This window comes from Puma concolor, chromosome A1, assembly GCF_028749965.1.
Source record: "Puma concolor isolate L17-30 chromosome A1, mPumCon1.1.hap2, whole genome shotgun sequence".
In the NCBI taxonomy this organism is placed as follows: Eukaryota; Metazoa; Chordata; class Mammalia; order Carnivora; family Felidae; genus Puma; species Puma concolor.
In genome coordinates this window covers 136,613,141-136,636,365 of record NC_141667.1, presented here as the reverse complement: position 1 = coordinate 136,636,365, position 23,225 = coordinate 136,613,141, and the positions used below count along the sequence as shown (strand labels likewise).

The following is a 23,225-nucleotide window of genomic DNA, read 5'->3' as shown; positions in this document are numbered from 1 at the left end:
TCTCCTCCAGAGCCTGGCCCTCACCTAGTGACAGCTCCCTGTGACCCAGCCCAGGCCAGTCACAGCCCCTAGAACTGCTCATATTACCCCTGGTGGAGACAGTGATGGAGGAGGCACAACTTGCTTCCAGGCCTAATCAGATGGTGGAGGAACTCAAGCCCCTGTCCTCTGAACCAGGAATATCTGAGACACTCCTTCCCACACTCCCACATCCCTACCCTTGCATAAAGCTGGCAGGGGGAGTGGGAAGAAACGGCGATAAAAAGGGTGTTTCTAGCATACATATTCTTTTCTTTTTGTTCCATTAGAAATTTAAGAAATTTCAAAAAAATAAAAGAAATTTAAAAAACTTCATTTGGAAAATAGAGTATTCAGAGCTGAAGTTTACACTACATCACTACAGACTTTTAATCCATTTTAAATCACCCATTTACTGAAAGCCAAATATGGACAAGGCACAATCCCAGGTCTACAGCAGAGGAGATTATCACAACCCCCAAGGAACTCCCATTTTAGGGAGACGACTCCTCATCAGATTTCTCTATATCTCCCTGCAGTTACAATAGATCATGGTGCTCTGACCTTCATACTCACCTCTGCCCAGATTCTCCAGGCTTCCCTTGCTTTCTTCACAGTTTCTTCATAGTCAGCCACGCTGGCCTAAATTAACAATTAGGGGGGAGACCAAGGGAAAAAGAAAAGGAAGCAATGATCCCCTTGTGAGAACCTACAAGATTTTTGCAAAAGGACTGGAATCTCTCTGGGTGACCCTCAGATTTGTAGATTCCAATGATTTTCACAGCCTATGTATCCAAACACTCATGAGAACCCAGTAAGACAACTTCAAATTTAGCTGTGCTTTTTACAACACTGCTCTTGTATATATATATATATATATAAAATGCATTTAGTTTATTTCCTTCCATCAGCAGCATTTGAAAGGTTTTTTTTTACATTTCTTTTTTATTTTATTTTTAATTTACATCCAAATTAGTTAGCATATAGTGCAACAATGATTTCAGGAGTAGATTCCTTAATGCCCCTTACCCATTTAGCCCATCCCCCCTCCCACACCCTCTTCAGTAACCCTCTGTTTGTTCTCCATATTTATGAGTCTCTTATGTTTTGTCCCCCTCTACAACATTGCTTCTTGAAGCAAGGTCCATTAGCCTCCTCTGGGGACAACACCTGACATGTTATCAGAAATTCAGACACATGGGCTCCATCCCAGACTCCAGAGGTCAGAACCTTCTTTCAAAGAGGAGAGGATTCTGAAAAATGGCCTCAAAGGGACACACCCTCACGACTTTTCCGTTCCACCTTTTCTAAGGCACCCGACCCAAAGAGTGAGCAGTCTCTCCCAGACACTCTTAAAAGTGAAATGAAAAAGAAACACATTATTCTCGGACTTTGAATTTCATGTTGCTTTTTTTTTTTAACGTTAATTTATTTTTTGTTTTTTGTTTTTTATTTATTTTTGAGACAGAGAGAGACAGAGCATGAGCAGGGGAGGGGTAGAAAGAGAGGGAGACACAGAATCTGAAGCAGGCTCCAGGGTCTAAGCTGCCAGCACAGAGCCCGATGCGGGGCTCGAACTCACAGACCATGAGATCATGACCTGAGCTGAAGTCGGACGCTTAACCGACTGAGCCACCCAGGCGCCCCTAACATTAATTTATTTTTGAGACACAGAGACAGAGCACAAGCAGGGTAGGGGCAGAAAGAGAATGAGACACAGAATCCGAAGCGGGCTCCAGGCTCTGAACTGTCAGCACAGAGCCCAACTCAGGGCTCAAACTCACAAAAAAAAAAAAAAACTTACCTGTCGGACTCTTGCTATTGGTTCATTGTTAGCAGGACAATAAGTCGTGATAACCTTAAAACAAAAACAAGATGACTTAGAAAATGCAATTCTTTCCAAACTGGCAGAAAAGATCAAATGGGGGGAAAAAAAAGAGGAGAAAGGAAAAAAACAGATACCACACCCAAACTGGGAATTTTTACACTAACTTCTATGACAAATAGGCCATCCATAGAGCTTTCATTCTTGACCTAAACATTCAGAAGCACTTTTTGCAAAACCCACCCTTGCCTTCTGAATGTTAGGTTTAAAAGCAATAGCCTGACTTAATTACTTCGCCACTTTTTCTATTAATAACAGACAAAACTGACGAGTTTTACTTACTCTTCTCTCTTACTCTGCCCTGGTCAGAAGGTGAAATAGTCAACAATGGACAACTATGGGCAAGGGCTATGTCCACCCAAACTGCAGAGATTGGAAAGAAAAAAATCAAGACGTAGCTAAAAGATCGTCAGGAGAGATTAATGTATGGAGGAGCCTAATGATTCGATGCCACAGGAAAAACAGGTTCAAACTACCAACCGAAGAGGGGATTAGGGAAATAATTTAAAACACCTGCATTTCCTACAGTCACAGATAACCAAAAAGATGTTTCCTGTAACAGAGCAAGTTCATTATATCACACATAACAAACTTTGTGGCATGTTATGTAACTTCTTTTATGTTTAGTTTTTTTTTGTTTTTGTTTTTGTTTTAAGATTTATTCGTTTTTCAGAGACAGGGACAAAGCGTGAGGGGAGGAGGGTCAGAGACAGAGGGCGACACAGAGTCCGAAGCAGGCTCCAGGCTCTGAGCTGTCAGCAAAGAGCCAGAGGCGAGCTCGAACTCACTAACCGCCAGATCATGGCCTCAGCCCAAGCCTGACGCTTAGCCAACTGAGCCAACCAGGCGCCCCTATGTAGCATTATCTTATCAAACCTTTCTTTTGCATGCGGCCTTCAAAACATCTGACTGATAATAACCTTACCTTTCCATTGAATTCTAGAAAACATATTAATGAGCTTTAACTGGGTGCCAGTCATGGTGCCTGGCCACGAAAACAGAACAGGATTCCAGCAAGTCTGAGCTTGCAAACTCCAACAAAACATTGCAGAAAAGACAGTGGAAAACTAAAGCAGCACATTACCTGGGGCGCGTGTCACATCACAGGAGCCAAACACAAAATTAAGGGAGTTTCCCACCGCTAAAGCGTGTGGCATTTCTCACTACCCATTGCAGAACTCTGCCGCTAAGGCTGTAAGCATGCATGCAAAGTTCAGGCCCTAGCAGCTCCCAAATGACACTGCTTGGCCACAGCATACAAAGACCGAAAAATCTAGGGGCATTTTTTAAGGCACGCTACACAAGGGCACTTCTGTGTGGTTTCAAAACCTCCCACCCAGTACAACGGTCCACAGCTGCAGCGGGGGGTCGGGTGGGGGCAGTGCCCGCGCGACCTCCCGGAGCGCACTGAGGCCGCACAGATTCCCGGGACGCCCGCCTACCTCTCCCCGGCCTCCCCAACTTCCATTATACACGCCCTCGTTTTCCTCGCGGAGCCCCAGCTCCTTCAGCCAAGCGTACTGGGCCTGATTGATGAGCAAAGTGGACATGAAGGCGGCAGGCCTGTTCCAAGCGTCCGAGAGCTTGCTTCCCCTCAAGTGGTGCGCACACAGCTGGCGGGGCACGCGCCACATAATGAGACCCGGACGCTCAGCGCGCCCGCGGCCCGGGGAGCGGCTGAAATAGCGCCCCGCCCCCCGCCCGGGGAAGCCTATTGGGCAGAACGGGCCCCGCCCCTGGAGCTCGCCACTGCTGCGCCGCCCGGCCGACCTGGGTCTTCCGGGGACGCGCGGAGCTCGCGCCCGCCTAGAACGGAGCGCGTGCCACAGGGAGGAAGCGAGAAGGCAGGCTAGTGCCATCTGGTGAAAGACGCCGGGAACGCGACTTCAGCTAGAAATGCACTTTTTTTTTTTACATTCATTTATTTTTGAGAGGCTGAGTGAGACAGAGCACAAGCGAGAGAGGGGCAGAGAGAGGAGACACAGAATCCAAAGCAGGTTCCAGGCTCCGAGCAGAGCAAGCGTTCAGCACAGAGCCCCACGCGGGGCTCGAACCCACGAAGCGCGAGATCACGACCTGAGTCGAAGTGGGTCACCCAACGGACTCAGCCACCCAGGAGCCCCCCCTCCCATTTCTTTTTTTTTCTTCTTCTGTTGTTGTTGTTGTTTTGAAATGCACATTCTGATTCGCTGGCCCTGGGCTGGGGTCTGAAAGCCGCCGCCGTTTCTAATCAGCTCCCAAGTGATGGTGGCTCGGTTGTTTCCGGGGAGGAGCCAGAGGAGGTTTTTGATGGAGGGAGGCAGAGGGTTGTTTTCACTGCTTTGTTAAATTACAAATTAGAGTTTTCTAATTAATGAAAAGTGTTAAATGATGACACTTCTTTCTAAATACCCTGACAGTGTATATTCTTGCTTTTGAAGAACGAAGACAATTTTGATCAAGTATCTTCATTCTCCATTTCTTCGATTTTCCTGCAATAGCCTTTCCACTCACTCTCCACCTGCCCCGCGCTTACCATCTCCCATCTTACTCCACAGTGACTGGGTCTACATTATGTACGGAAAATACTAACTTCTCCAAGTGTTAAAAATAGGCATGCACTGTTGAATCAATTGAGTTAATACTTCCCTCAGTGATTCCCAACCTACCTTTTCAAAATATTACTTCTAACTGCAGGTGGCCTTCCACATTGCAGCCAGACATACTAAATCCCTTTGTTTCTATACAAGCCTGTTTTCTTCCCACTGTGCTTTTGCCCTTACTATTCTCCCCACCTGTAAAACTCTTCCTTCCATTTCTGCATTCAAGATTGACCTTTATCTGTTCCAACCTGCGGCTCAAATAATTTCAAAAATCACTCTGCATGTATCAAACAACTACCAGAAACTACAATGTAAGTGCTGCATATACACAAATGATGTTTCTGTTTGTAAATGTTACACTTGTACCTATTCAGGCAGGGATCATCTCTAACTGAGCCTTGCATGGCTGCACAATTCCCAGCATTGAACAGGCTCACGTGCGCTTACATGAATGAATGAACAAATGAATCCGTGAATACACGGTAGGAGTAGTAGGCATGGATACTTTGTCCAGCACTGGTAATCTATCAACAGCCCAGCTACTATATCTTCATCTACCCCTAGGACTGAAGCACTAATTTCCTTCATTCTAACTCTCATTTTTTTTCTCAGTCATTTTAACCGAGAATTTAATTCTCCTCACTTTCTGGCTGAGATAGTAACATTCCTTATACATGTATCCCAACTCCCCAGTCTTCCTTTTCTTCTCCTCTATTTAATTCACAAGACATTCACAGATGTACTAAACTTTAAATTTTTTTTTAATGTTCATTTATTATTGAGAGACAGAGAGAGACAGAGCATGAGCAGGCGAGGGGCAGAGAGAGGAGGAGGCTGTCTCTCTAAACCAGTTCTAGGAAAACAGACACCAGTAACTGCCTACATTGAAAACAGAGATTGCATCTCTCTCTTTTGCCTGCATTTTTCAAAACTGACTTAGCCCTGCCCAATAGGAGGTGAGGAAAAATTATAAGCAATGAATTTTGATGGGGCAGAACAGGAAGAGACAATTAAATGAATCATAAGAGTACATTTCATATATGAAAGAGAATGAAATGAATCACATATGCAAGCATATATAAAAACTGCAAAGCCCTACAGGAATGTAAATGTACAGACTGAACTCAGGACACCTTGAAAGCATTCTGTAGTAGAAGTGGCCGTCTGCAAATGGCCAATCCTGCTTTCCAAATATCTTTTTGAAAGGCATTGTAGGATGGTGATTAAAACAAGGACTCTGGAGTCACATGAACAGTGCTTATGATGTCCTCAGTGAATGCTAGAAGTCTTCGTTCCTCAAGGAGAGCTAGCCAGGAGGCAGAGGGATGTGACCTGAACATGAATGCTTGCCCCAAGGCAGCGATAAATTAGAGAAATCACCACCACTTGGGATACAATTTCAGTTTTGCAAACTCAAAACCTGATTTGTCAGAGCATTGGTGAGTGACACCGTTGCTCTGGGCAAACTCATTAATCAAGCTCACAAAGAAATGATGCTCCAACTAGAAAGCTGGCATATTATTTTTTGGGAAAATTATCTTCAGAAAGGAACAACAATTCACATCCTATGATCACTGCATTCTCTCCCAGGATACAAAATCTATTTATTTAACAAGCCCAGAATCAGAAGAGTTATTGATTAGCAATATGACACCAGCATTTAATGGCATCAGGCTAAGATAGTTTCCCCAGTGTCCAAATTAAATGATAGATTCAATGCAGTCCCAATCACAATACCACATTTGGCTAGCAGATCTAAAGTTTAAATGGAAAGGATTGAACAATCCTGGAGAAAATGAACAAATTTACATTAGCTAGTTCTAACAATTATTATACAGTTGTACAATTATTATAAACCTAAGTAGTCAAGACAGTGTCACGTTGGTATAAAGATAGACATCAAGGTTAATGGAACAGAATAGAGAACCCAGAAATAGACTGTCATATATATAGTCAGTTTTCAATGAAGGTGTCAAGGAAATTCAATGGGGAAAGGATAGTCTTTTCAACAAAAGGTGCTATATTAATTAGATATTCACATGCCAAAAAAAAAAAAAAATGAACCTTGACTTTCACTTCATATCATATACCGTACTTAAGCCCAAATGGGCCAGGGACCTAAAAGTAAGAACGAGAACTGTAAAACTTCTAGAGGAAAACAGTGGAGAAAATCTTTAGAAAGGGACCTATTTCTATGCATTTTATGATATTTAGCTGCATCTCATACTACATAGGAAAATGTTAATTCTGGCATGAAATTTGACTCCTACCTCACACCATACTCAAGCAATTCCAGGGGGATTGTAATTTTAGGTAGGAAAGATAAAGCCATAAAGTTGTCTAAGAGTTAAGAGACCTGGAGTGAAGACTCAGCTCTTATATAGCATGGCTGCAATCTCTTTTCATTGTCAAAATAAGGAATTGGACCAGGTGATTTCCAAATTCCTCTATAGGTTAAAAAAATTTTTTTTAAATGTTTATTCATTTTTGAGAGAGACAGAGACAGAATGCGAGTGGGTTAGGGGCAGAGAGAGAGAGGGAGACACAGAATCCAAAGCAGGCTCCAGGCTCTGAGCCGTCCGCACAGAGCCCGATGTGGGCCTCGAACTCATAGAGCTGTGAGATCATGACCTGAGCCAAAGTCAAAGGCTCAACTGACTGAGCCACCCAGGCGCCCTGCTTTATAGGTTTTAAATTCACATTTCACAAATTTACATTCATTCCATTCCATACAGTCTAGAAATTTATTCCAAGGAAATAATAAAACAAGTTTATAAAAGTATGTGTTAAATGCAAAATTGGCTACAGCCTAAACGGGTACCATCAGAGACTAAATAAATGATGGTATCTCCAAGCAAGGGAATACTAGGTAGACATTAAAAAGTATCCAGGATAAATTCCTGTATTTTCTTTTTTTAGTTTAAAAAAATTTTTTTTAAGTTTATTTATTGGGGGGGGGGGTGTAGAGGGGCAGAGAAAGAGGGAGAGTGAGAATCTGAAGTAGGCTCCATGCTGTCAGCACTGAGCTGTATGTGGGGCTCAATCTTAACCAACTGGGAGATCATGACCTGATCCGAAATCAAGAGTAAGAGGCTTAACCCACTGAGCCACACAAGCGCCCCTAAATTTTGTAAAGCTTTTTTAAAAGTACAATCTACCCCCTAACATGAAGTTGGAACTCACAATGCCAAGATCGAGAGTAGCATGCTTCAGCGTGGGTAGTGGCTCAGTCTGTTCAGCGACCACTTAAGGGTTGAGGTCATGATCTCACAGCTGGTGGGTTCTAGATCGGCCCTACCAGTTGGGGAAGTGAACACTGGAGAGAAACAACAGTAAATAAAACAGACATTCCGGGGGGGGGGGGGGGGAGAAGAAAACAAAATGAAAACAAATACACATGGCTATTGATGTCATGAAGAAAAACAAACGTTTGTTCAAGAGTGAGAGCAGAGGATCTTGTTTTAGTTAAGGTGTTTGAAGGTGGCCTCCCTGAGAAGGCAGCATTTAATCAGAAAACTGAACCATGTAAGAGAACAACCTGCGCAAAGAATGGAAGTAAGGGTCCGCAAGGCAGAGGCCACAGCAACTGCAATTGCCTTGAACCGTGAACAACAAAGGATGCTTGAGGGCCAATGTGCACCGAGCCCAGTGCGCTTGGAGAGCTACCTCACGCGCTGTCTGAAAGTCTCCCCAAGAAGCTACGAGAAGAGTGGATTGAGCAGGAGCAAGAATGGAAGCAAGAAGCCTTGCGTGGAGCATCCTGGTGAGGGATGTGAGGCCAAGATAGGAATCCCCGACCGCCGCTGTCCATGCACAACCTTATGTTTGCACGAAAACAAAGTTTGAGAGAAAACGTGCCAAACTGTTGGGGAAACAGGAGATTGATTTTCCACGGCGCGGCGCTAGTGGTGCACGGTTTGCAATGATTGTGCATATCCGCCGGCGTTGACCCAGGTATCCGGAGTAGGCCGCGCGCAAGGTCAAAACGGGAGCCGGCCCCTCGCGGGGGCGCCCGAGCAGCCGCCGCCGTCTGGACCTTCCCGCCGCCCCGCCGGAAGTGCTCTCCTGACCCGTCGCGCCACGCCGCGGGAAGATGGCGCAGGACGCCGGCGACATGGAAGATGGGCAGCTTTCGGACTCGGATTCCGACATGACGGTCGCACCCAGCGACAGGCCGCTGCAGGTGCCGGTGAGCGTGAAAGGCGGGCGGGTAATTCGGAACCGGGTGCGCGCAGCCCGGGCTGCGAGGAAGCACGGGCGGCGGTGTGGGTGAGGGGCGGGCGCGCGGAGCCCGGACTGCACAAGGGACGCGCGGCGGTGTGGCTGAGCGTCGGGCGGGCGTCCCCGGCCCGGCACGCGGGCCCTGGCGGCGGGGAGAGGCGCTGGGCGGGGACGCGACAGCGGGCCGTCCGAACCCTGGCGCGGCATTTCGTTGCCAGGCGGGATCGCGTGGCTTTCGGCCTCCTGGAGACTGGCGTGCGGCGGTCGCTTCGCCTGCCCTGCGGTGCTCTGGGTTTCCCGAATTTGCGGAGTTTGCCTGCCGCGGCGCGAGTAGGTTGTCTCGGCCCGGCAGATGTTGCCGAAAATGTATGAGCTGGGGACAGCGGCCAGAAACAGCCTGTGGCACTCCTTTTCGCCTTGGGCAAGTAAGGAGACTGAGGACCGGGAATGAAATTTATCATATGCACAGGGGCCTGGTTTTCCATAGTCCCAACCGACGCCGCTTCGCCGTGCAATAATGTGACACCCGGTTTTGTATGAACCTCCCCGTTTTTTAAATGGGAGTGTATTTTGATTGCCTGCTAAGTAGCAAGCACTTTGAGCGAGCTTTGTGCTAGGCTGCCTGCCTTCGAAAACTGGCGCCTCTACTGTGTGACCAGTGCCAAGGTATTTAGCCTCGTGCCCCAATTTGTGTAATGGGAATGATAAGAATACGCCGCTGATAGGGTATTTGTTAGGGATTTAGGGAGTCATACAGTGCACAGCAATGCCTGACGAATCTTAGACGCCTTAGTTACTTGAACAAGGGAAAACTGGCTCCCCTTCCTGCCTGCCGTTTCTAGCACATACTTGTGTTTAGTACAAAGTTGTTCCCTTTTGAATGATGTCTTAGGAAATTGATACAAAGGTTTCAGTTTTGGTTTTCAGTCTTTTCCAAGTTGTTTTACATAGATTGACCCATGACTCGGTAAGCTTAATAGCGTGAACTGTGCAGTTTTAGAAGTAGTCAGGGCTTCCTATGTGTAGGAGTTTACTATCCAATATCAAAAGAATAAGGTCACAAAACCCTACAAAGGAAGTTGATTTGTCTAAGCGCAAGAACGGCGTGTTTTGAAACAAAGAAAAATTGTCATAACTGTGTTCACCCTAAAATAAAACTTGTCAATTATTTTACCAGCAAAAATGGGATTTACTCTGAAACAGCAGAGAATCACAACTCTGACCAAGCGTTGCTAGGGCAAAACCGAGGCAAGTGGGAATAAAGAAGAGGACTGCTCCTCTTTATAGGGAAGGGGGAAGAGTTGGGAGGGAATAAGCTGGGAGTTTAAAGTATAGTGGCTTTTCATTGGTTGAGTTGGATCAGTCTCTCAGTGGCTGGGCTGTTGCCAGGCTACAAGAAAAGCTTCCGCTTGCTGGGTTAGTAAGGTATAGGCATCTTTCTGTGTTAGGTGCAAGTTATGGTCTTTTCCTGATGATAGGGCAGGAGAACTCCCTCTTCTAGCCTGCTGACCCTAGTTTAGTGAGGTTTCCTTTTATTAATTTTCACAACCGGTACTAAAAATTATGGCATATGTCATTTTCGACCATTCTGACGATAACTGAAAATAGAGAAAATCTTCCAAGGTGGCAATTAAGAGCTTTGGTAAGTTTTTAGAAAAAAAGCCTTAGAACTAAGTGCTGTATTAGCTTTACAAATAAGAATTTGTGGTTTTAAAATGGGAAGATTCCGTGTAGAACTTTAGAAAAGTAGGGACTGGATCGGTTTCAGAGATTCATTGAGGATTGTTCTGCTTCACGGTGGTCCCGCTGAATCCCAAAATAACTTGTTTAAAACCGGGGCGTGCTGGGTGCAGCTGATGTGTTTCCCCCGAATTGATTGCATTTCTTTTGACTTGCAGAAGACACTAGGTGGGGACAGCATAGTGAGGCCCTTCCAGGGTACTGCAACGCCTTGTGCACCAGTGTCACATTATCGGACTGTTAAAAGTGTGGATTCCAGTGAGGAGAGTTTCTCTGATTCCGATGATGATAGCTCCCTTTGGAAACGCAAGCGACAGAAATGTTTTAATCCTCCTCCCAAGCCAGAGCCTTTTCAGTTTGGCCAGAGCAGCCAGAAACTACCTGTTCCTGGAGGAAAGAAGGTTAACAACATATGGGGTGCTGTGCTACAAGAACAGAATCAAGATGCAGTGGCCACTGAACTTGGTATCTTGGGAATGGAGGGTACTATTGACAAAAGCAGACAGTCCGAAACTTACAATTATTTGCTTGCGAAGAAACTTAAGAGGGAATCTCAAGAACATACAAAAGAATTAGACAAAGAGCTAGATGACTATATGCACGGTGGCAAAAGAATGGAATCAAAGGAAGAGGAAAACGGGCAAGGTCATCTCAAACGAAAACGACCTGTCAGAGACCGACTAGGGGACAGACTAGAAATGAACTATAAAGGCCGGTATGAGATCACAGAGGATGATTCGCAAGAGAAAGTAGCTGATGAAATTTCTTTCAGGTGAGCATTAAAATTTGGCCTACAAATGAGTGCTTGGCCAACAATCTTCCGTTTATTGGAAATGAATCTAGGTACATTAAGAATGTTTCGGGGCGCCTGGGTGGCGCAGTCGGTTAAGCGTCCGACTTCAGCCAGGTCACGATCTCGCAGTCCGTGAGTTTGAGCCCCGCGTCAGGCTCTGGGCTGATGGCTCAGAGCCTGGAGCCTGTTTCCGATTCTGTGTCTCCCTCTCTCTCTGCCCCTCCCCCGTTCATGCTCTGTCTCTCTCTGTCCCAAAAATAAATAAATGTTGAAAAAAAAAAAAATTAAAAAAAAAAAAAAAAAGAATGTTTCTTTTTAAGGTTGAAAAATTTTTTTTAATTTATTTTGAGAGAGAGCATGTGTGCGCGCGTGTGTGTGTGTGTGTGTGTGTGTGTGTGTGTGTGTGTGAGAGAGTGTGAGTGAGTGAGCAGGGGAGGGGCAGAGAGAGGGAGAGGGTGGATCCCAAGCAGGCTCCGTGCTGTCAGTGCCCCATGCCAGGCTCGATTCCAAGAACTGTGAGAGTGTGACCGGAGCTGAAACCAAGAGTTCAGTGCTTAACCGACTGAGCCACCAAGGTGCCCCTCTTTTGAGATTTTTAAATTTGAAGGATGGACTCTGGGCTTACTTGGTTATAGGACTATATCTGTGTTTCCTTAAATTTGGACAGCCCTGATAAAATAATTTTGCAAGCTTTTAGGAACTTTTAGCAGCTCTTCCCATTTAGTGCTTATCTTTTTAAAAGCTTATCTTTTCAAATTGTGGGGTTTGGTTTTGTTCTTTAGCGTTTTTGTTTTGTTTTGTTTTGTTTTTAGTTTTTTGTAATGTTTATTCATTTTTCAGAGACAAAGAGTGAGCAAGGGAGGGGCAGAGAGAGAGGGAGACACAGAATCCCACAGGTTCCAGGCTCCATGCTGTCAGTACAGAGCCCAAATGGGGCTCAGACCCACAAACCATAACACCATGTCCTAAGCCAAAGTCGAACACTTAACTGAGTCACTCAGGCACTCCTGTTCTTTAGTGTTTTCAAATACTCATCACCTTTCTTTTATAATTTCATTGAGGCATATTGTACACATGATAAAATTCACCCATTTTGGGTATTGATTTTTTAGCACATTTATCAGTTTTACAACAATAACCATAAACCACTTTTAAAACATTTCCATCTCCCCAATAAGATCCATCATAACCATATGCCCATTTAAAGCTATTCTTTGTTCCTATCCCAAATAACTGCCAGTCTACTTTCTGTTGGCATAAATTTGAATTTTCTGGACATTTCATATTGTTGGAATCATACAGTGTGTATTCTCTTGTGCTGGGTTTATTTCACTTAATGTAATATTTTTGAGATTGTCCATGTTGTAGCAGGAATCAACACTTTTTTAATTTATATACATATACAAACATCCATATTGAATTGCTGTTCCAATTCTTGGCTATTATGAATAATGCTCTATGAGCTTTGACATACAGATATTTGGAAACATTTTAATTCCTGTCGGGTAAATACCTAGAATAGAATTTCTTGGTGTGTAGTAAATTGATATTTCATTTTTTTTTTTTTTTTAACGTTTATTTATTTTTTTGGGACAGAGAGAGACAGAGCATGAATGGGGGAGGGGCAGAGAGAGAGGGAGACACAGAATCGGAAACAGGCTCCAGGCTCCGAGCCATCAGCCCAGAGCCTGACGCGGGGCTCGAACTCACGGACCATGAGATCGTGACCTGGCTGAAGTCGGACGCTTAACCGACTGCGCCACCCAGGCGCCCCAGTACTGGATTTTTAACCTGCAGAGAAAGTTTGGAATTTGAGCGTTGGAAAGGAATTTAGAGATTTTTATAAACCAAAGACATTCTTTACAGATCGGGACACTGAGACCCAGTAGTTCATATGACTTTTCAAAGTCACAGTTGTGTCAGAGTCGGAACTAAACCTTGGTCCCTTTGTTCCTAGTCTAGTGCTCTTTCCATAATACAGTGCCTCTTGTTGAGAAGGAGCAAGGAAGCCAGGTCTGGTTAGAGAACTGGTAAAACTCCCATATTAATCCTTTATCTCTCTGGAGTATGGACTCTGACGTTAGAAGTGTTACTTAGGCTTCCTCTCTTTTTACCTCTCAGTAGTAGGATGACGATAAGTACCTGTTTCATAAGGTTGTTGACACAATTAGCTGGGATAACGCCTACAAAATTTTTAGGATTGTGTGCATCCCATAATAAGTCAGTAAATATTAGCCATTAGCCATAGCCTTTGTTCTGAGGCAGAGAGACTAAGAGGAAGGTGCTATCCATTTTAAAGCTCCCAGACATCTCTGGGACTTTTAGGCATAATAATTGAAAGCATAGTGTATGTTTTTTAATTGTTTTGAAAAGAATGGACTTACCTTCTTTTGCTTTTAGGTTTGCATTCCCTTTGCTGGATGGGCACATTTATTTTGAAACCACCATAATCCATGAAGGCAAAATGAGGAGGCGAATTATGAGACTTGAGGTGGAACCTTGAGGTTACTGTCTTCTTGGGTGACCCAAGGTAGCAGCGTTTCCCTATCAGTGATTCTAAGGTTAAATATTGAATATTTCAAAACACAGATGTTAGCAGAATAGGATTTTGATCCTACTTGGGCACTAACCCAGGAGACTAAGGTAGATTTCTTCAACTTTATACAACAAATAAAGGAGTTAATATTACTCTGTTTGTTCCTTATCAGGTTGCAGGAACCAAAGAAAGATCTGATAGCACGAGTAGTGAGGATAATTGGGAACAAAAAGGCAATTGAACTTCTGATGGAAACAGCTGAAGTTGAACAAAACGGCGGCCTTTTCATAATGGTAAGACTAACTACTTTGTTGTTTCCATTTTATATTGTGTTTCGTGTGATTATTTTACAAAATAAACTTATCTCTGATTCTTGGATCTCTTACCAATTTATTGCCGTGTGTTTCAGATTTTAAAAAACTGAATTTAAAAATTCCGTATTGTTGGTTTTTGCATTTATTACTTTTCTTACAAAAACCATCCATAAATTGTATCCTGTTAGTGAGTGGTCAACAACACATCTCTTACAGGGTTTGTTGAAAGTAGGGGCTAACATTTTTTTTTTTAATGTTTTTTTTAAGTTTATTTATTTTTTTTTTTTCAACGTTTATTTATTTTTGGGACAGAGAGAGACAGAGCATGAACGGGGGAGGGGCAGAGAGAGAGGGAGACACAGAATCGGAAACAGGCTCCAGGCTCTGAGCCATCAGCCCAGAGCCCGACGCGGGGCTCGAACTCACGGACCGCGAGATCGTGACCTGGCTGAAGTCGGACGCTTAACCGACTGCGCCACCCAGGCGCCCTAAGTTTATTTATTTTGAGAGAGAGCACAAGTAGGGGAGAAACACAGACAGGGAGAGAGAGAATCCCAAGCAGGCTCTGCACTGTCAGCACAGAGCCCGACGCAGGGCTCAAACCCACGAACCGTGAGATCATGACCTGAGCCGAAGTTGGACACTCAACCAACTGAGCCACCCAGGCGCCCCTTTAATGTTTATTCATTTTTGAGAGACTGAGAGAGACAGATTGCGAGCACGGGAGAGGCAGAGAGAAAAGGAGACACAGAATCTGAAGCAGGCTCCAGGCTCTGAGCTGTCAGCCCGGGGACCGTACCCACGAACGGTGAGATCATGACCTGAGCCAAAGTCTGACACTTAACTAACTGAGCCACCCAGGTGCCCCCGATATGGTATTCCTATTTTTAATTTTTTGAGGGACCTCCATGCTGGTTTTTATAGTGGCTGCACCAATTTACATTCCCACCAACAGCGTACAAAAATTCCCCTTTCCCCGCATTGTCACCAGCAGTTGTTATTTCTTATCTTTTTGATACTAGCCATTCTGACAGGTATGAAGTGAGAAACACTACCATTTGAGAATGACCAGAAAGACCACTATTTTTGCTTAGGCCAGATCACACGCAGTGGCAGTTTATCCTATATAATGGTTTTGGAGATAACGTTTAGTTCAGCTTTCACACTGGGAGACGATGAAGTCTGAATGGCTTCTTTCTTATTTGCTCTTCATGAATTTGAAAAGTAACATCACGTGAAAGTGAGTCAATATTACTTTAGAAATAGGAAAGAAACCCATTAGAATAGATAGCAGTGGCTAAGGAAATACCCTGTGAGCATAGATTATAGAAGTTAACAACAAGACAAGTTATAATAGTCACGAAGAGTGCTTGGGTCATTCATTTGGTAAACATCTGACTCCTGGGTTCAGCCCAGGTCATGATTTCTAGGTTGATGAGTTCCAGCCCTGCATCAGGCTCTATGCTGGCAGCATGGACCCTGTTGGGGATCCCCTGCTTGTGCTCTCTCTCTTTTTCTCTCTCAAAATAGATAAATAAACTTAAAAAAAAAAGTCATGGATGTATTGGCACCCCTTTTTGTGTCACTGCTAATAGTTGAACACAAAGTTATAGATTCATTAATATTTTATTAAAAAAAATTTTTTTAAGCATTTATTTATTATTGATAGAGATAGAGCGTGAGCATGGGAGGGGTAGAGAGAGAGGAGAGACACAGAATCTGAAGCAGGCTCTGGGCGCTGCTGATAGCACAGACACGGGCTTGAACTCACGAACCGTGAGATCATGACCTGAGCTGAAATCAAGAGTTGGACACCTGACTGACTGAGCTACCCAGGCACCCTGGTACCTGTCTGTTTAAAAGACCCTTTGGCCATTCGTGGAAAGAGTGTATACAGTATCATATTTCTGCTTCTTTTTGTAGAATGGTAGTCGAAGAAGAACACCAGGTGGGGTCTTCCTGAATCTCCTGAAAAATACTCCTAGTATCAGCGAGGAACAAATTAAGGTAAATAAAAACTATAGTGCCCTTGACTTTTAAGACCCATCATAATTTGACTTCTCCTCAGCTTCTTTTAATTCCCATCACCTGTTTTGCCTTAAATTGACCAATTTTGTCATTGTCTCGTTTCAAGTAAAACATGTGCCTTTATAAACTCTTCCTCTTCGTTTTCTTCCCTTGCTAAGCAGCGTCACAGTTTCCTTTATGGCCATTTTCCTGGTCTTTTAGCATGTGATTATTTTTTCTAGCCTCCTACAGCCTTTTATTAATGAAAGATTTCAAACATGGAGAATAGATGAAACAGTAACGGGATGAATTTCCTGCACTTAAGATTCGGGGTCGTTAATATTTTGAGATTCTTACTTTACAGTTGTTCTTCTGTACCAGTTGGAAAAAAGTAACAAACATCATGACACTCAGCCCTAATTATTGTAGGAAGCAACTGTTAATAATAAGGACACTGTCTTACATTGTATCACCTAAGAGAAAGAAAAACAATTTCTTAGTATCAGGTATTGACCATATTCCAATTTCCTGAATTGTCCCCAGAATGTATTTTCTACCTTTTTTCCCCTTCCCTCAAACTCGGATCCCATCTAGATTTTCACATTTCATTTATTGTATCTCTTTCGCTCTCTTTAACTCCACATTTTCTTTCATGATTTAGTCATTTTGAAGAGTCTGAGATGGTTGTCTAATAGAATGTACCCCATTGTGGTCATTGTCTCCTCGTGGATTTGTTTCATTTCATTCCTCTGTCTCCATTAGTTCTTATGAACAAAAGCTAGCCTCTTCACTATTCATCATTTGTACGTTACTAGAATGTCCTCTTTGGGCGTTCTTCTGCCGTGTGAGTTTTTCATGGCTCAGCATTTATCTTTTAATTTGTTAATTAAGGAACGTGATTACATTTAGCAGATACAATCAAGATTAAGAACTTGCTTCTTGCATAGGAAAGAGGTGATGGACATGGGACACAGATGGTGTATTGGATCAGCTTTGTGTTCTCTTTATTATAACTGGATAGCACATGTCACAGCATTGTGGTTTAGCCGTTTATAATGCTAATGATGACAGGTAAATAAAAGCCACTTCTCTTGAGCTAACGCACCGTCAGCACAGAGCCAGACTTGGGACTCGCTCCCAAGGAACCGTGAGATCATGTCCTGATCCGAGATCAAGATCTTGTCAGTCGCTTAACCAACTGAGCCACCCAGGCGCCCCTCAGTGTTAGTTTGTTTCCCCTCTTTTCTGGCTGTCCACTTCCAGTCATTTTTTTAAAATCTGCTATTGAAATTGCTACAGGAAATGTTACTGTTACCGCACATTTGAAATCTCTTGTCCATACTGCCTTTTTTTCCTCCTGAAACAATGACTGGTAGATTTGTAACAATGTAATTTTCCTGAGGAACACGCCTACTGAGTAGTAGAGCGGAGCTTAACTGCTTGCGTTTTCCCTCCTCCACACTGTAATCCCTGACAAAAGGTGTGCACTGAGAAGGAGCATTCTTCTGAGGAACATTAAACATTGTTTCATAGCAGAATGTCCCTGTTTACAGAGAAATAGCAAGGTGAGATAAAAAGAATTCTCTAACATTCAAAATCCGGGTTTTAATCTTAATTTTGCCATTTAGTGATTACATGAATACAAACAGACCACTTACTTTCTCTCAGCCTTAATTTTGTCATCTATGAAGTGGGGACTGTAATAAGTGCCCTGACTATTGAATAGAGCTCTGAAAGGATTAAAGAAAGTGGTATCTGGAGAAGATTCTTCTAGGTAACCAAACTTTGGACAGACCGTTTCCACAAGCAGAAGAGAAGAAAATAACATTTATTCACCATGTCTGCAGCACTGGGCCACTTATTTATAGGATTTAATCTGCACCCCATTCTGTCAAAGTAGATGTTCCTGTGTTATGCACAGGACAAGTAATAAAAATGATTAGCCTGGGATTGCACAGAATACTGACTTGAAACAGGTTTTTTTCACTGAATCACATGTCTTTGAAATTCAGTTCTAACTCATTGTGGAGAAAGAGATTTTAATGTTAGTAGGTTAGGTTAAACTACCAGAAACATTGCGTTGTAACAACAAACGTAGAAACATTTGGAATACCTAATAATTAAAGAATGTTGACCAAGAGGGACATTTTTTGAAGTTTATTTATTTTAAGTAATCTCTGCACCCACTGTGGGGCTCGAACTCACAACCCTGAGATCAAGAGTTGCATGTTCTTCTAAGCCAGCCAGGCATACCCCAAGAGGGACATTTTTAAAAGGACTGCCTTTTAGCCTCTATTTTTGTGAAGCATTAAAAAAAATTTATTTTTTCCGACATTTAGTTTATTTTTTGAGAGGGGGAGAAAGAGCATGCATCGGGGAGGGGCAGAGAGAGAGAGAGAGAGACCCAGAATCGGAAGCAGGTTCCAGGTCCCAGGCTGTCGCACAGAGCCCCACACAGGGCTCAAACCCAAGAATGGCAAGATCATGACCTGAGCCGAAGTTGGACGCTCAACCAGCTGAGCCCCCCCAAAGCACCCCTTTTCACAGCATTTTTAAGAAAAGGAGAAAATGCAGTAATTACTCAAGTTTTTTGAAAGGCAAAGTACAAATTTATAATGAAAAAGAGGCATGGGACAATTAGTTGATATGTAAAATAGCAAAAAGTTACCAATGATTTGGTCTACTCTAGGGGGTTTTAAATGTTTTGGCTTTTAAGGTTTTCCTTTGTTTTTCCAAATTTTATGCATGGTGCATGGCTTGAGTAGTTTTGTTATTAGAGGAAAAAACCTAAAGCAAATAGTATTTCATCATAGGTCATTTTAAGTGTCATCAAATGATAATGTTATAATTGTTCTTTGATCACTATAATGCTAACATTCAGTCTGTAGAATTCGGAAGGAAGCGGGAGCTGAATTGAGTCGGTCTTTTTGCCTTTTTAAAATTTGATTGTGTTTTGGTATGTGACGTACCATTTTGTTTTGGTTTGTAACTAAGTTTTGTTTTGGAAAGTACAAAGTTTGAGAGAAAAAAAAGAATGAGTAGTTAAAAATAAATTAATTTGCTATATATATATATATATATATATATATACACACACACACACATACATGCACACACACACATTTTTTTTTTTAATGTCTATTTATTTATTTTGAGACCGACAGCATGTGCACATGTAAATGAGCAGGGGAGGGACAGAGACAGAGGGGGAGAGAGAATTCCAAGCAAGCTCTGTGCTGTCAGCACAGAGCCCAATGCAGGGCTCAATCCCACAAACCATGAGACCATGACCTGAGCCAAAATCAGGAGTCGAGACACTTAACTGACTGAGCCACCCGGGCACCCCTTAGTTGCTGTATTTTTTAAAAGTTTGGCTGTAATGGTCTCCCTCTGCAAATAGCATACAGTTGAGGTTCTTACCTTGTAAAATTAATGATATATATGTAGAAAAAAACTGCCCTCAGATTATCTCTTGTCTGCATTTGTCATAACAACACTAACAACAGGTTACAACATTTCTTTGGGCCGTTTCCCAGTTCTGTCACATTCATAACCCATGGAATGCAGTTCCTTTTAAAAAGTCTTGATGTATTTAGGGGCGCCTGGGTGGCGCAGTCGGTTAAGCGTCCGACTTCAGCCAGGTCACGATCTCGCGGTCCGTGAGTTCGAGCCCCGCGTCGGGCTCTGGGCTGATGGCTCAGAGCCTGGAGCCTGTTTCCGATTCTGTGTCTCCCTCTCTCTCTGCCCCTCCCCCGTTCATGCTCTGTCTCTCTCTGTCCCAAAAATAAATAAAAACGTGGAAAAAAAATATTTAAAAAGTCTTGATGTATTTGGAGTGAAAAGGGAAACTTTATAATTTTACTGAGTGTTGCCAAGCGTTGTACGACTTAGAATTGTTGTTATCAACATGCTCAGATGTGCTTTCCCATGAAATGGAAATGCTTCTCCTTGCAGCTTCTTTTTCTCTCTCCGCTTGAAGGTTAAGTAGACTCTTTAAAAGATTGTGAATTGTCACTCTTCTGTGAAGGCAATGCAGTCGGTTTTAAGGATGCGAATTTGGGGAGCTACTAGATGAGCTAACTTTTTATACCTTCACCTGTTGGCTCTGCAGTCTTGTGCCTCACTTTCCTCCTCGGATTTTAATGTATGTGCTGCCGATGCGGGCACTCTCCCTTTCCTCGTCAGAAAATATCCACTCCATGAGCTTCTGGTGAGAATGAACAGTTCTCTGCACCATGCCTGGCATGTAAATGTGCCTGTTCAGTAAATGGTTGCCAGCCTCATTTTCCTCTCGTCACTTTCTTGTGTCCTTCCTCCACTTCTTAACACGCGTTAAGTTCTCCACCTCTAATCCCTTGTCCTTTCTCTAGCAAATACTTTTAGTCCTCCTGTCCACCAAAGCGTTCATCTTCTGAAGCTTTCCCTTGTCTCCTTAATTTAAGAGTTCCTACTCCTTCCTCTGCTAATTCTGTGTGCTGCTTGTAACTACTTAGCATAAATTTTTGGAGAGGGTCCCCTTTATTTCACCATCTTCCACAGTGGTTTTTATAAACAAGGAGGGATTTGTGACTTGTGCACTTTAAGAACATAATAGAGACTGACTTGGTTACAGCTTTTAATAATCCCTTCCCAGGAGATAATAGGGTGCCCATCCTACCTTCTGTTTTAAACCTTTGAACCTGCTCTGTCTTAGCAGTCATTTTTGGCCTTCTCTTCAGATCCCTGACCTACTTTTCTTTCTTTTGTACCCTCTGAATCTACACTTCTCCACCTGTGTCAAGGTTCCCAGAGGCTATTTTAACGTTTTTCCATGTAATAGTTTAATAAAACGCATTTTCCACTTCAGCTCTCAGCTGCTGGCAGTTTTGCCTCTTGGAGGAGGTGAGGACGTTTGGCAGTGCCTGGAGAAGTGTTTGCTTGTCACCGTTTGGGGATGGGTGGATATACGCTAGTGGGTAGAGGCCAGGCATGCTGCGGAACACCTTGCAGTGCGCGTGGCAGACTGCCACAGCGGTCGCCAAGGTGGAGGGCCCTGGACTAACAATCTCGTATTTTTGTGTTATAAAATCCCTTTTCTGTAACTTCCTGGAATATATTCTAGTGTTGACTATATTGTGTTGATGCCTTGTGGTCTAAGTTTTTGACAGATTTATGTGCCCACGTTAATTACAGTGACATTTTTTAAGGAATGGATTTTTTCCATTGTGTAGGTTACGTGATCATACTTAGTCACACATTTCAGGTGTTGCTTGGTTTCTTAGCATGCGCAGTCACGTATGGTTATTATGACAGTTTCCAAGTTAGTACACTTTATTTCAAAGACTTGTGTTTTTCTTGTGACAAATTAGATTTTCTTTAACTCCTGAATGACGTGATTTTCCTGCTGTCTCGTCCCACGCAGGAAACCTGTAGCTCTGATGGTACGTTATGGTTGACTAAGCGTGGGCCCCGGAGTGAACATGGGGTTGAGTTGGAATTCCAGCTTCATCCTCTGTCTGCAGTGGGGACTCCCCTCCTGTCTTAGACTCTGTGCGTCATTTACGAGTCTAATAATATTTCCTTGTTTTTGGTGAGAGATGGAGATCACGAAGGGTCCACCTTGTACCAAACATTTAATAAACGGTCCTTCTTGCTTAAGGTTGTTCCTTTATTGTAGGACATTTTCTACATTGAAAATCAAAAGGAGTATGAAAATAAAAAGGCTGCTAGGAAGAGAAGAACACAAGTGTTGGGGAAAAAGATGAAACAAGCTATTAAAAATTTAAATTTTCAAGAAGACGATGACACATCACGAGAAACTTTCGCAAGTGACACCAACGAGGCCCTGGCCTCTCTTGACGAGCCGCAGGAAGGCCACGGAGAGACCAAGTTGGATGCAGAGGAAGCCATCGAGGTCGATCATTCTCACGATTTGGACATCTTTTAGTACGTTTTGAGGATTAAGCCTTTCTAGAATAACCTTGTAATAAGCCATTTCTACTGAGATTGCTTCGTTTTACTTTGCACTGATAAACCTAAAAATCTGGACAGAAAGAACTGTTTTCTTGCTGAAAATAATGTTGAATTTGTGGGAAGATGAATGTTATTGATAGACCCATTTCTCATGTCTGACAAAATATTTAAAAGTATATAGCAGAGATTTAATTTCTCAATCTGTTGCATGTGTTAGTTATTACTAGTTGATAATTACTTTTGTCCAGGTCATTGTAACATGCCATTCAAAAAGTTGTTTTCTTTTTTTGATTTATCTTTGTAGCGAATTATGACTGGTTTCAAAACATTCCGTAAAAAGATCTTAATAAGGCACATAAATTGTTAAACTGTTACAAATGCATTCAAATTTAGTTTTTCTGTGTTCTGAGAACTTTCAAGCAATTTTAAGGACAGAGACAAAATAGGTTTACACTCATCAGTATAAACTTATTTGTCAGGAAGTAAATTAACATCAGAAGCTTTTCAAAGAAGTCTTCATTCTTAACTTTTTTTTGACTTCCTTTAAATTGACTCGATCTTACACTGAATACTGAATGTGATCCATACCTGTGTAATTACCATGTACATTTAAAAAATTCCCGGTGGTTGCCTGCCTAAGACTGCTTTACCTTATGTTAAGGAAATTGGGTATTAAAAATGTTACATCTGCCTGAAGTGTCAAATTACTCATTCTTATTGAAGGAAATAAAAGTAGTTAAGGTGTTCCAAGGGTTGACTTTAGTCTACAAAATAGATTAGGCAAAAATATGTAAGAAGCAATTGTAAACTCTTCTTTACAGATAGTTCTTGAAGTTTTTCTTTAGTTCCTGGAATACATAGTCATTGAAGTTGGATCTAAGGATACAAGTGGGAAAAGAAGAAGAAAATGGTTATTGGTTGCTTTTTATTCATGACGAACACAAAAATAAAACTAGATTTTGTGCAGTGACGTTTTTTTTTTTTTTTTAAGATTTATTTATTTATGTAGTGTCTATACCCAGCATTGGTCACAGACTCGGCGTTGTGAGTTCAAGAGACTCAGGCACCTCTCAGCCAGGTGCCCCTCAAGTGACTGTTTTTGAAACCTCAGACATGCTTTCATAAAATTGCTATAACCAAGGGAGGAAAACTATTTTAAATACGTAACTGAATATTG

General features: G+C 42.7%; 2 protein-coding genes across 2 annotated transcripts in view; one reads left to right on the top strand and one right to left on the bottom strand.

Annotated features, from left to right (window-relative positions):
- Positions 1–3,577, bottom strand: part of ALDH7A1 (aldehyde dehydrogenase 7 family member A1) — a 40,703-nt gene extending 37,126 nt beyond the window's left edge. The window contains exons 1-3 of the mRNA XM_025923707.2: positions 3,346–3,577; positions 1,823–1,876; positions 595–660 (exon numbers count right to left, since the gene is read on the bottom strand). Of these exons, the coding sequence (XP_025779492.1) occupies positions 595–660; positions 1,823–1,876; positions 3,346–3,537 (312 nt within the window). The 5' untranslated portion in view covers positions 3,538–3,577. The remainder of the gene's footprint in view (positions 1–594; positions 661–1,822; positions 1,877–3,345) is intronic.
- Positions 3,578–8,520: 4,943 nt separating this feature from the next.
- On the top strand, positions 8,521–22,739 carry PHAX (phosphorylated adaptor for RNA export). Its single transcript, XM_086705143.1, has 5 exons — positions 8,521–8,674; positions 10,605–11,218; positions 13,948–14,068; positions 16,013–16,096; positions 21,753–22,739. The coding sequence occupies exons 1-5, from the start codon at positions 8,579–8,581 to the stop codon at positions 22,020–22,022; spliced, it is 1,185 nt and encodes a 394-aa protein (XP_086561269.1). The 5' UTR covers positions 8,521–8,578; the 3' UTR covers positions 22,023–22,739.
- Positions 22,740–23,225: the final 486 nt, after the last annotated feature.

Excerpts from the sequence above, each read along its gene's own strand:
- PHAX (XM_086705143.1), top strand. The coding sequence starts at position 8,579 with ATGGCGCAGGACGCCGGCGACATGGAAGATGGGCAGCTTTCGGACTCG. Across the intron at positions 11,219-13,947 it reads GCTGATGAAATTTCTTTCAG|GTTGCAGGAACCAAAGAAAG; the intron begins GTGAGCATTAAA and ends GTTCCTTATCAG. Across the intron at positions 14,069-16,012 it reads ACGGCGGCCTTTTCATAATG|AATGGTAGTCGAAGAAGAAC; the intron begins GTAAGACTAACT and ends TTCTTTTTGTAG.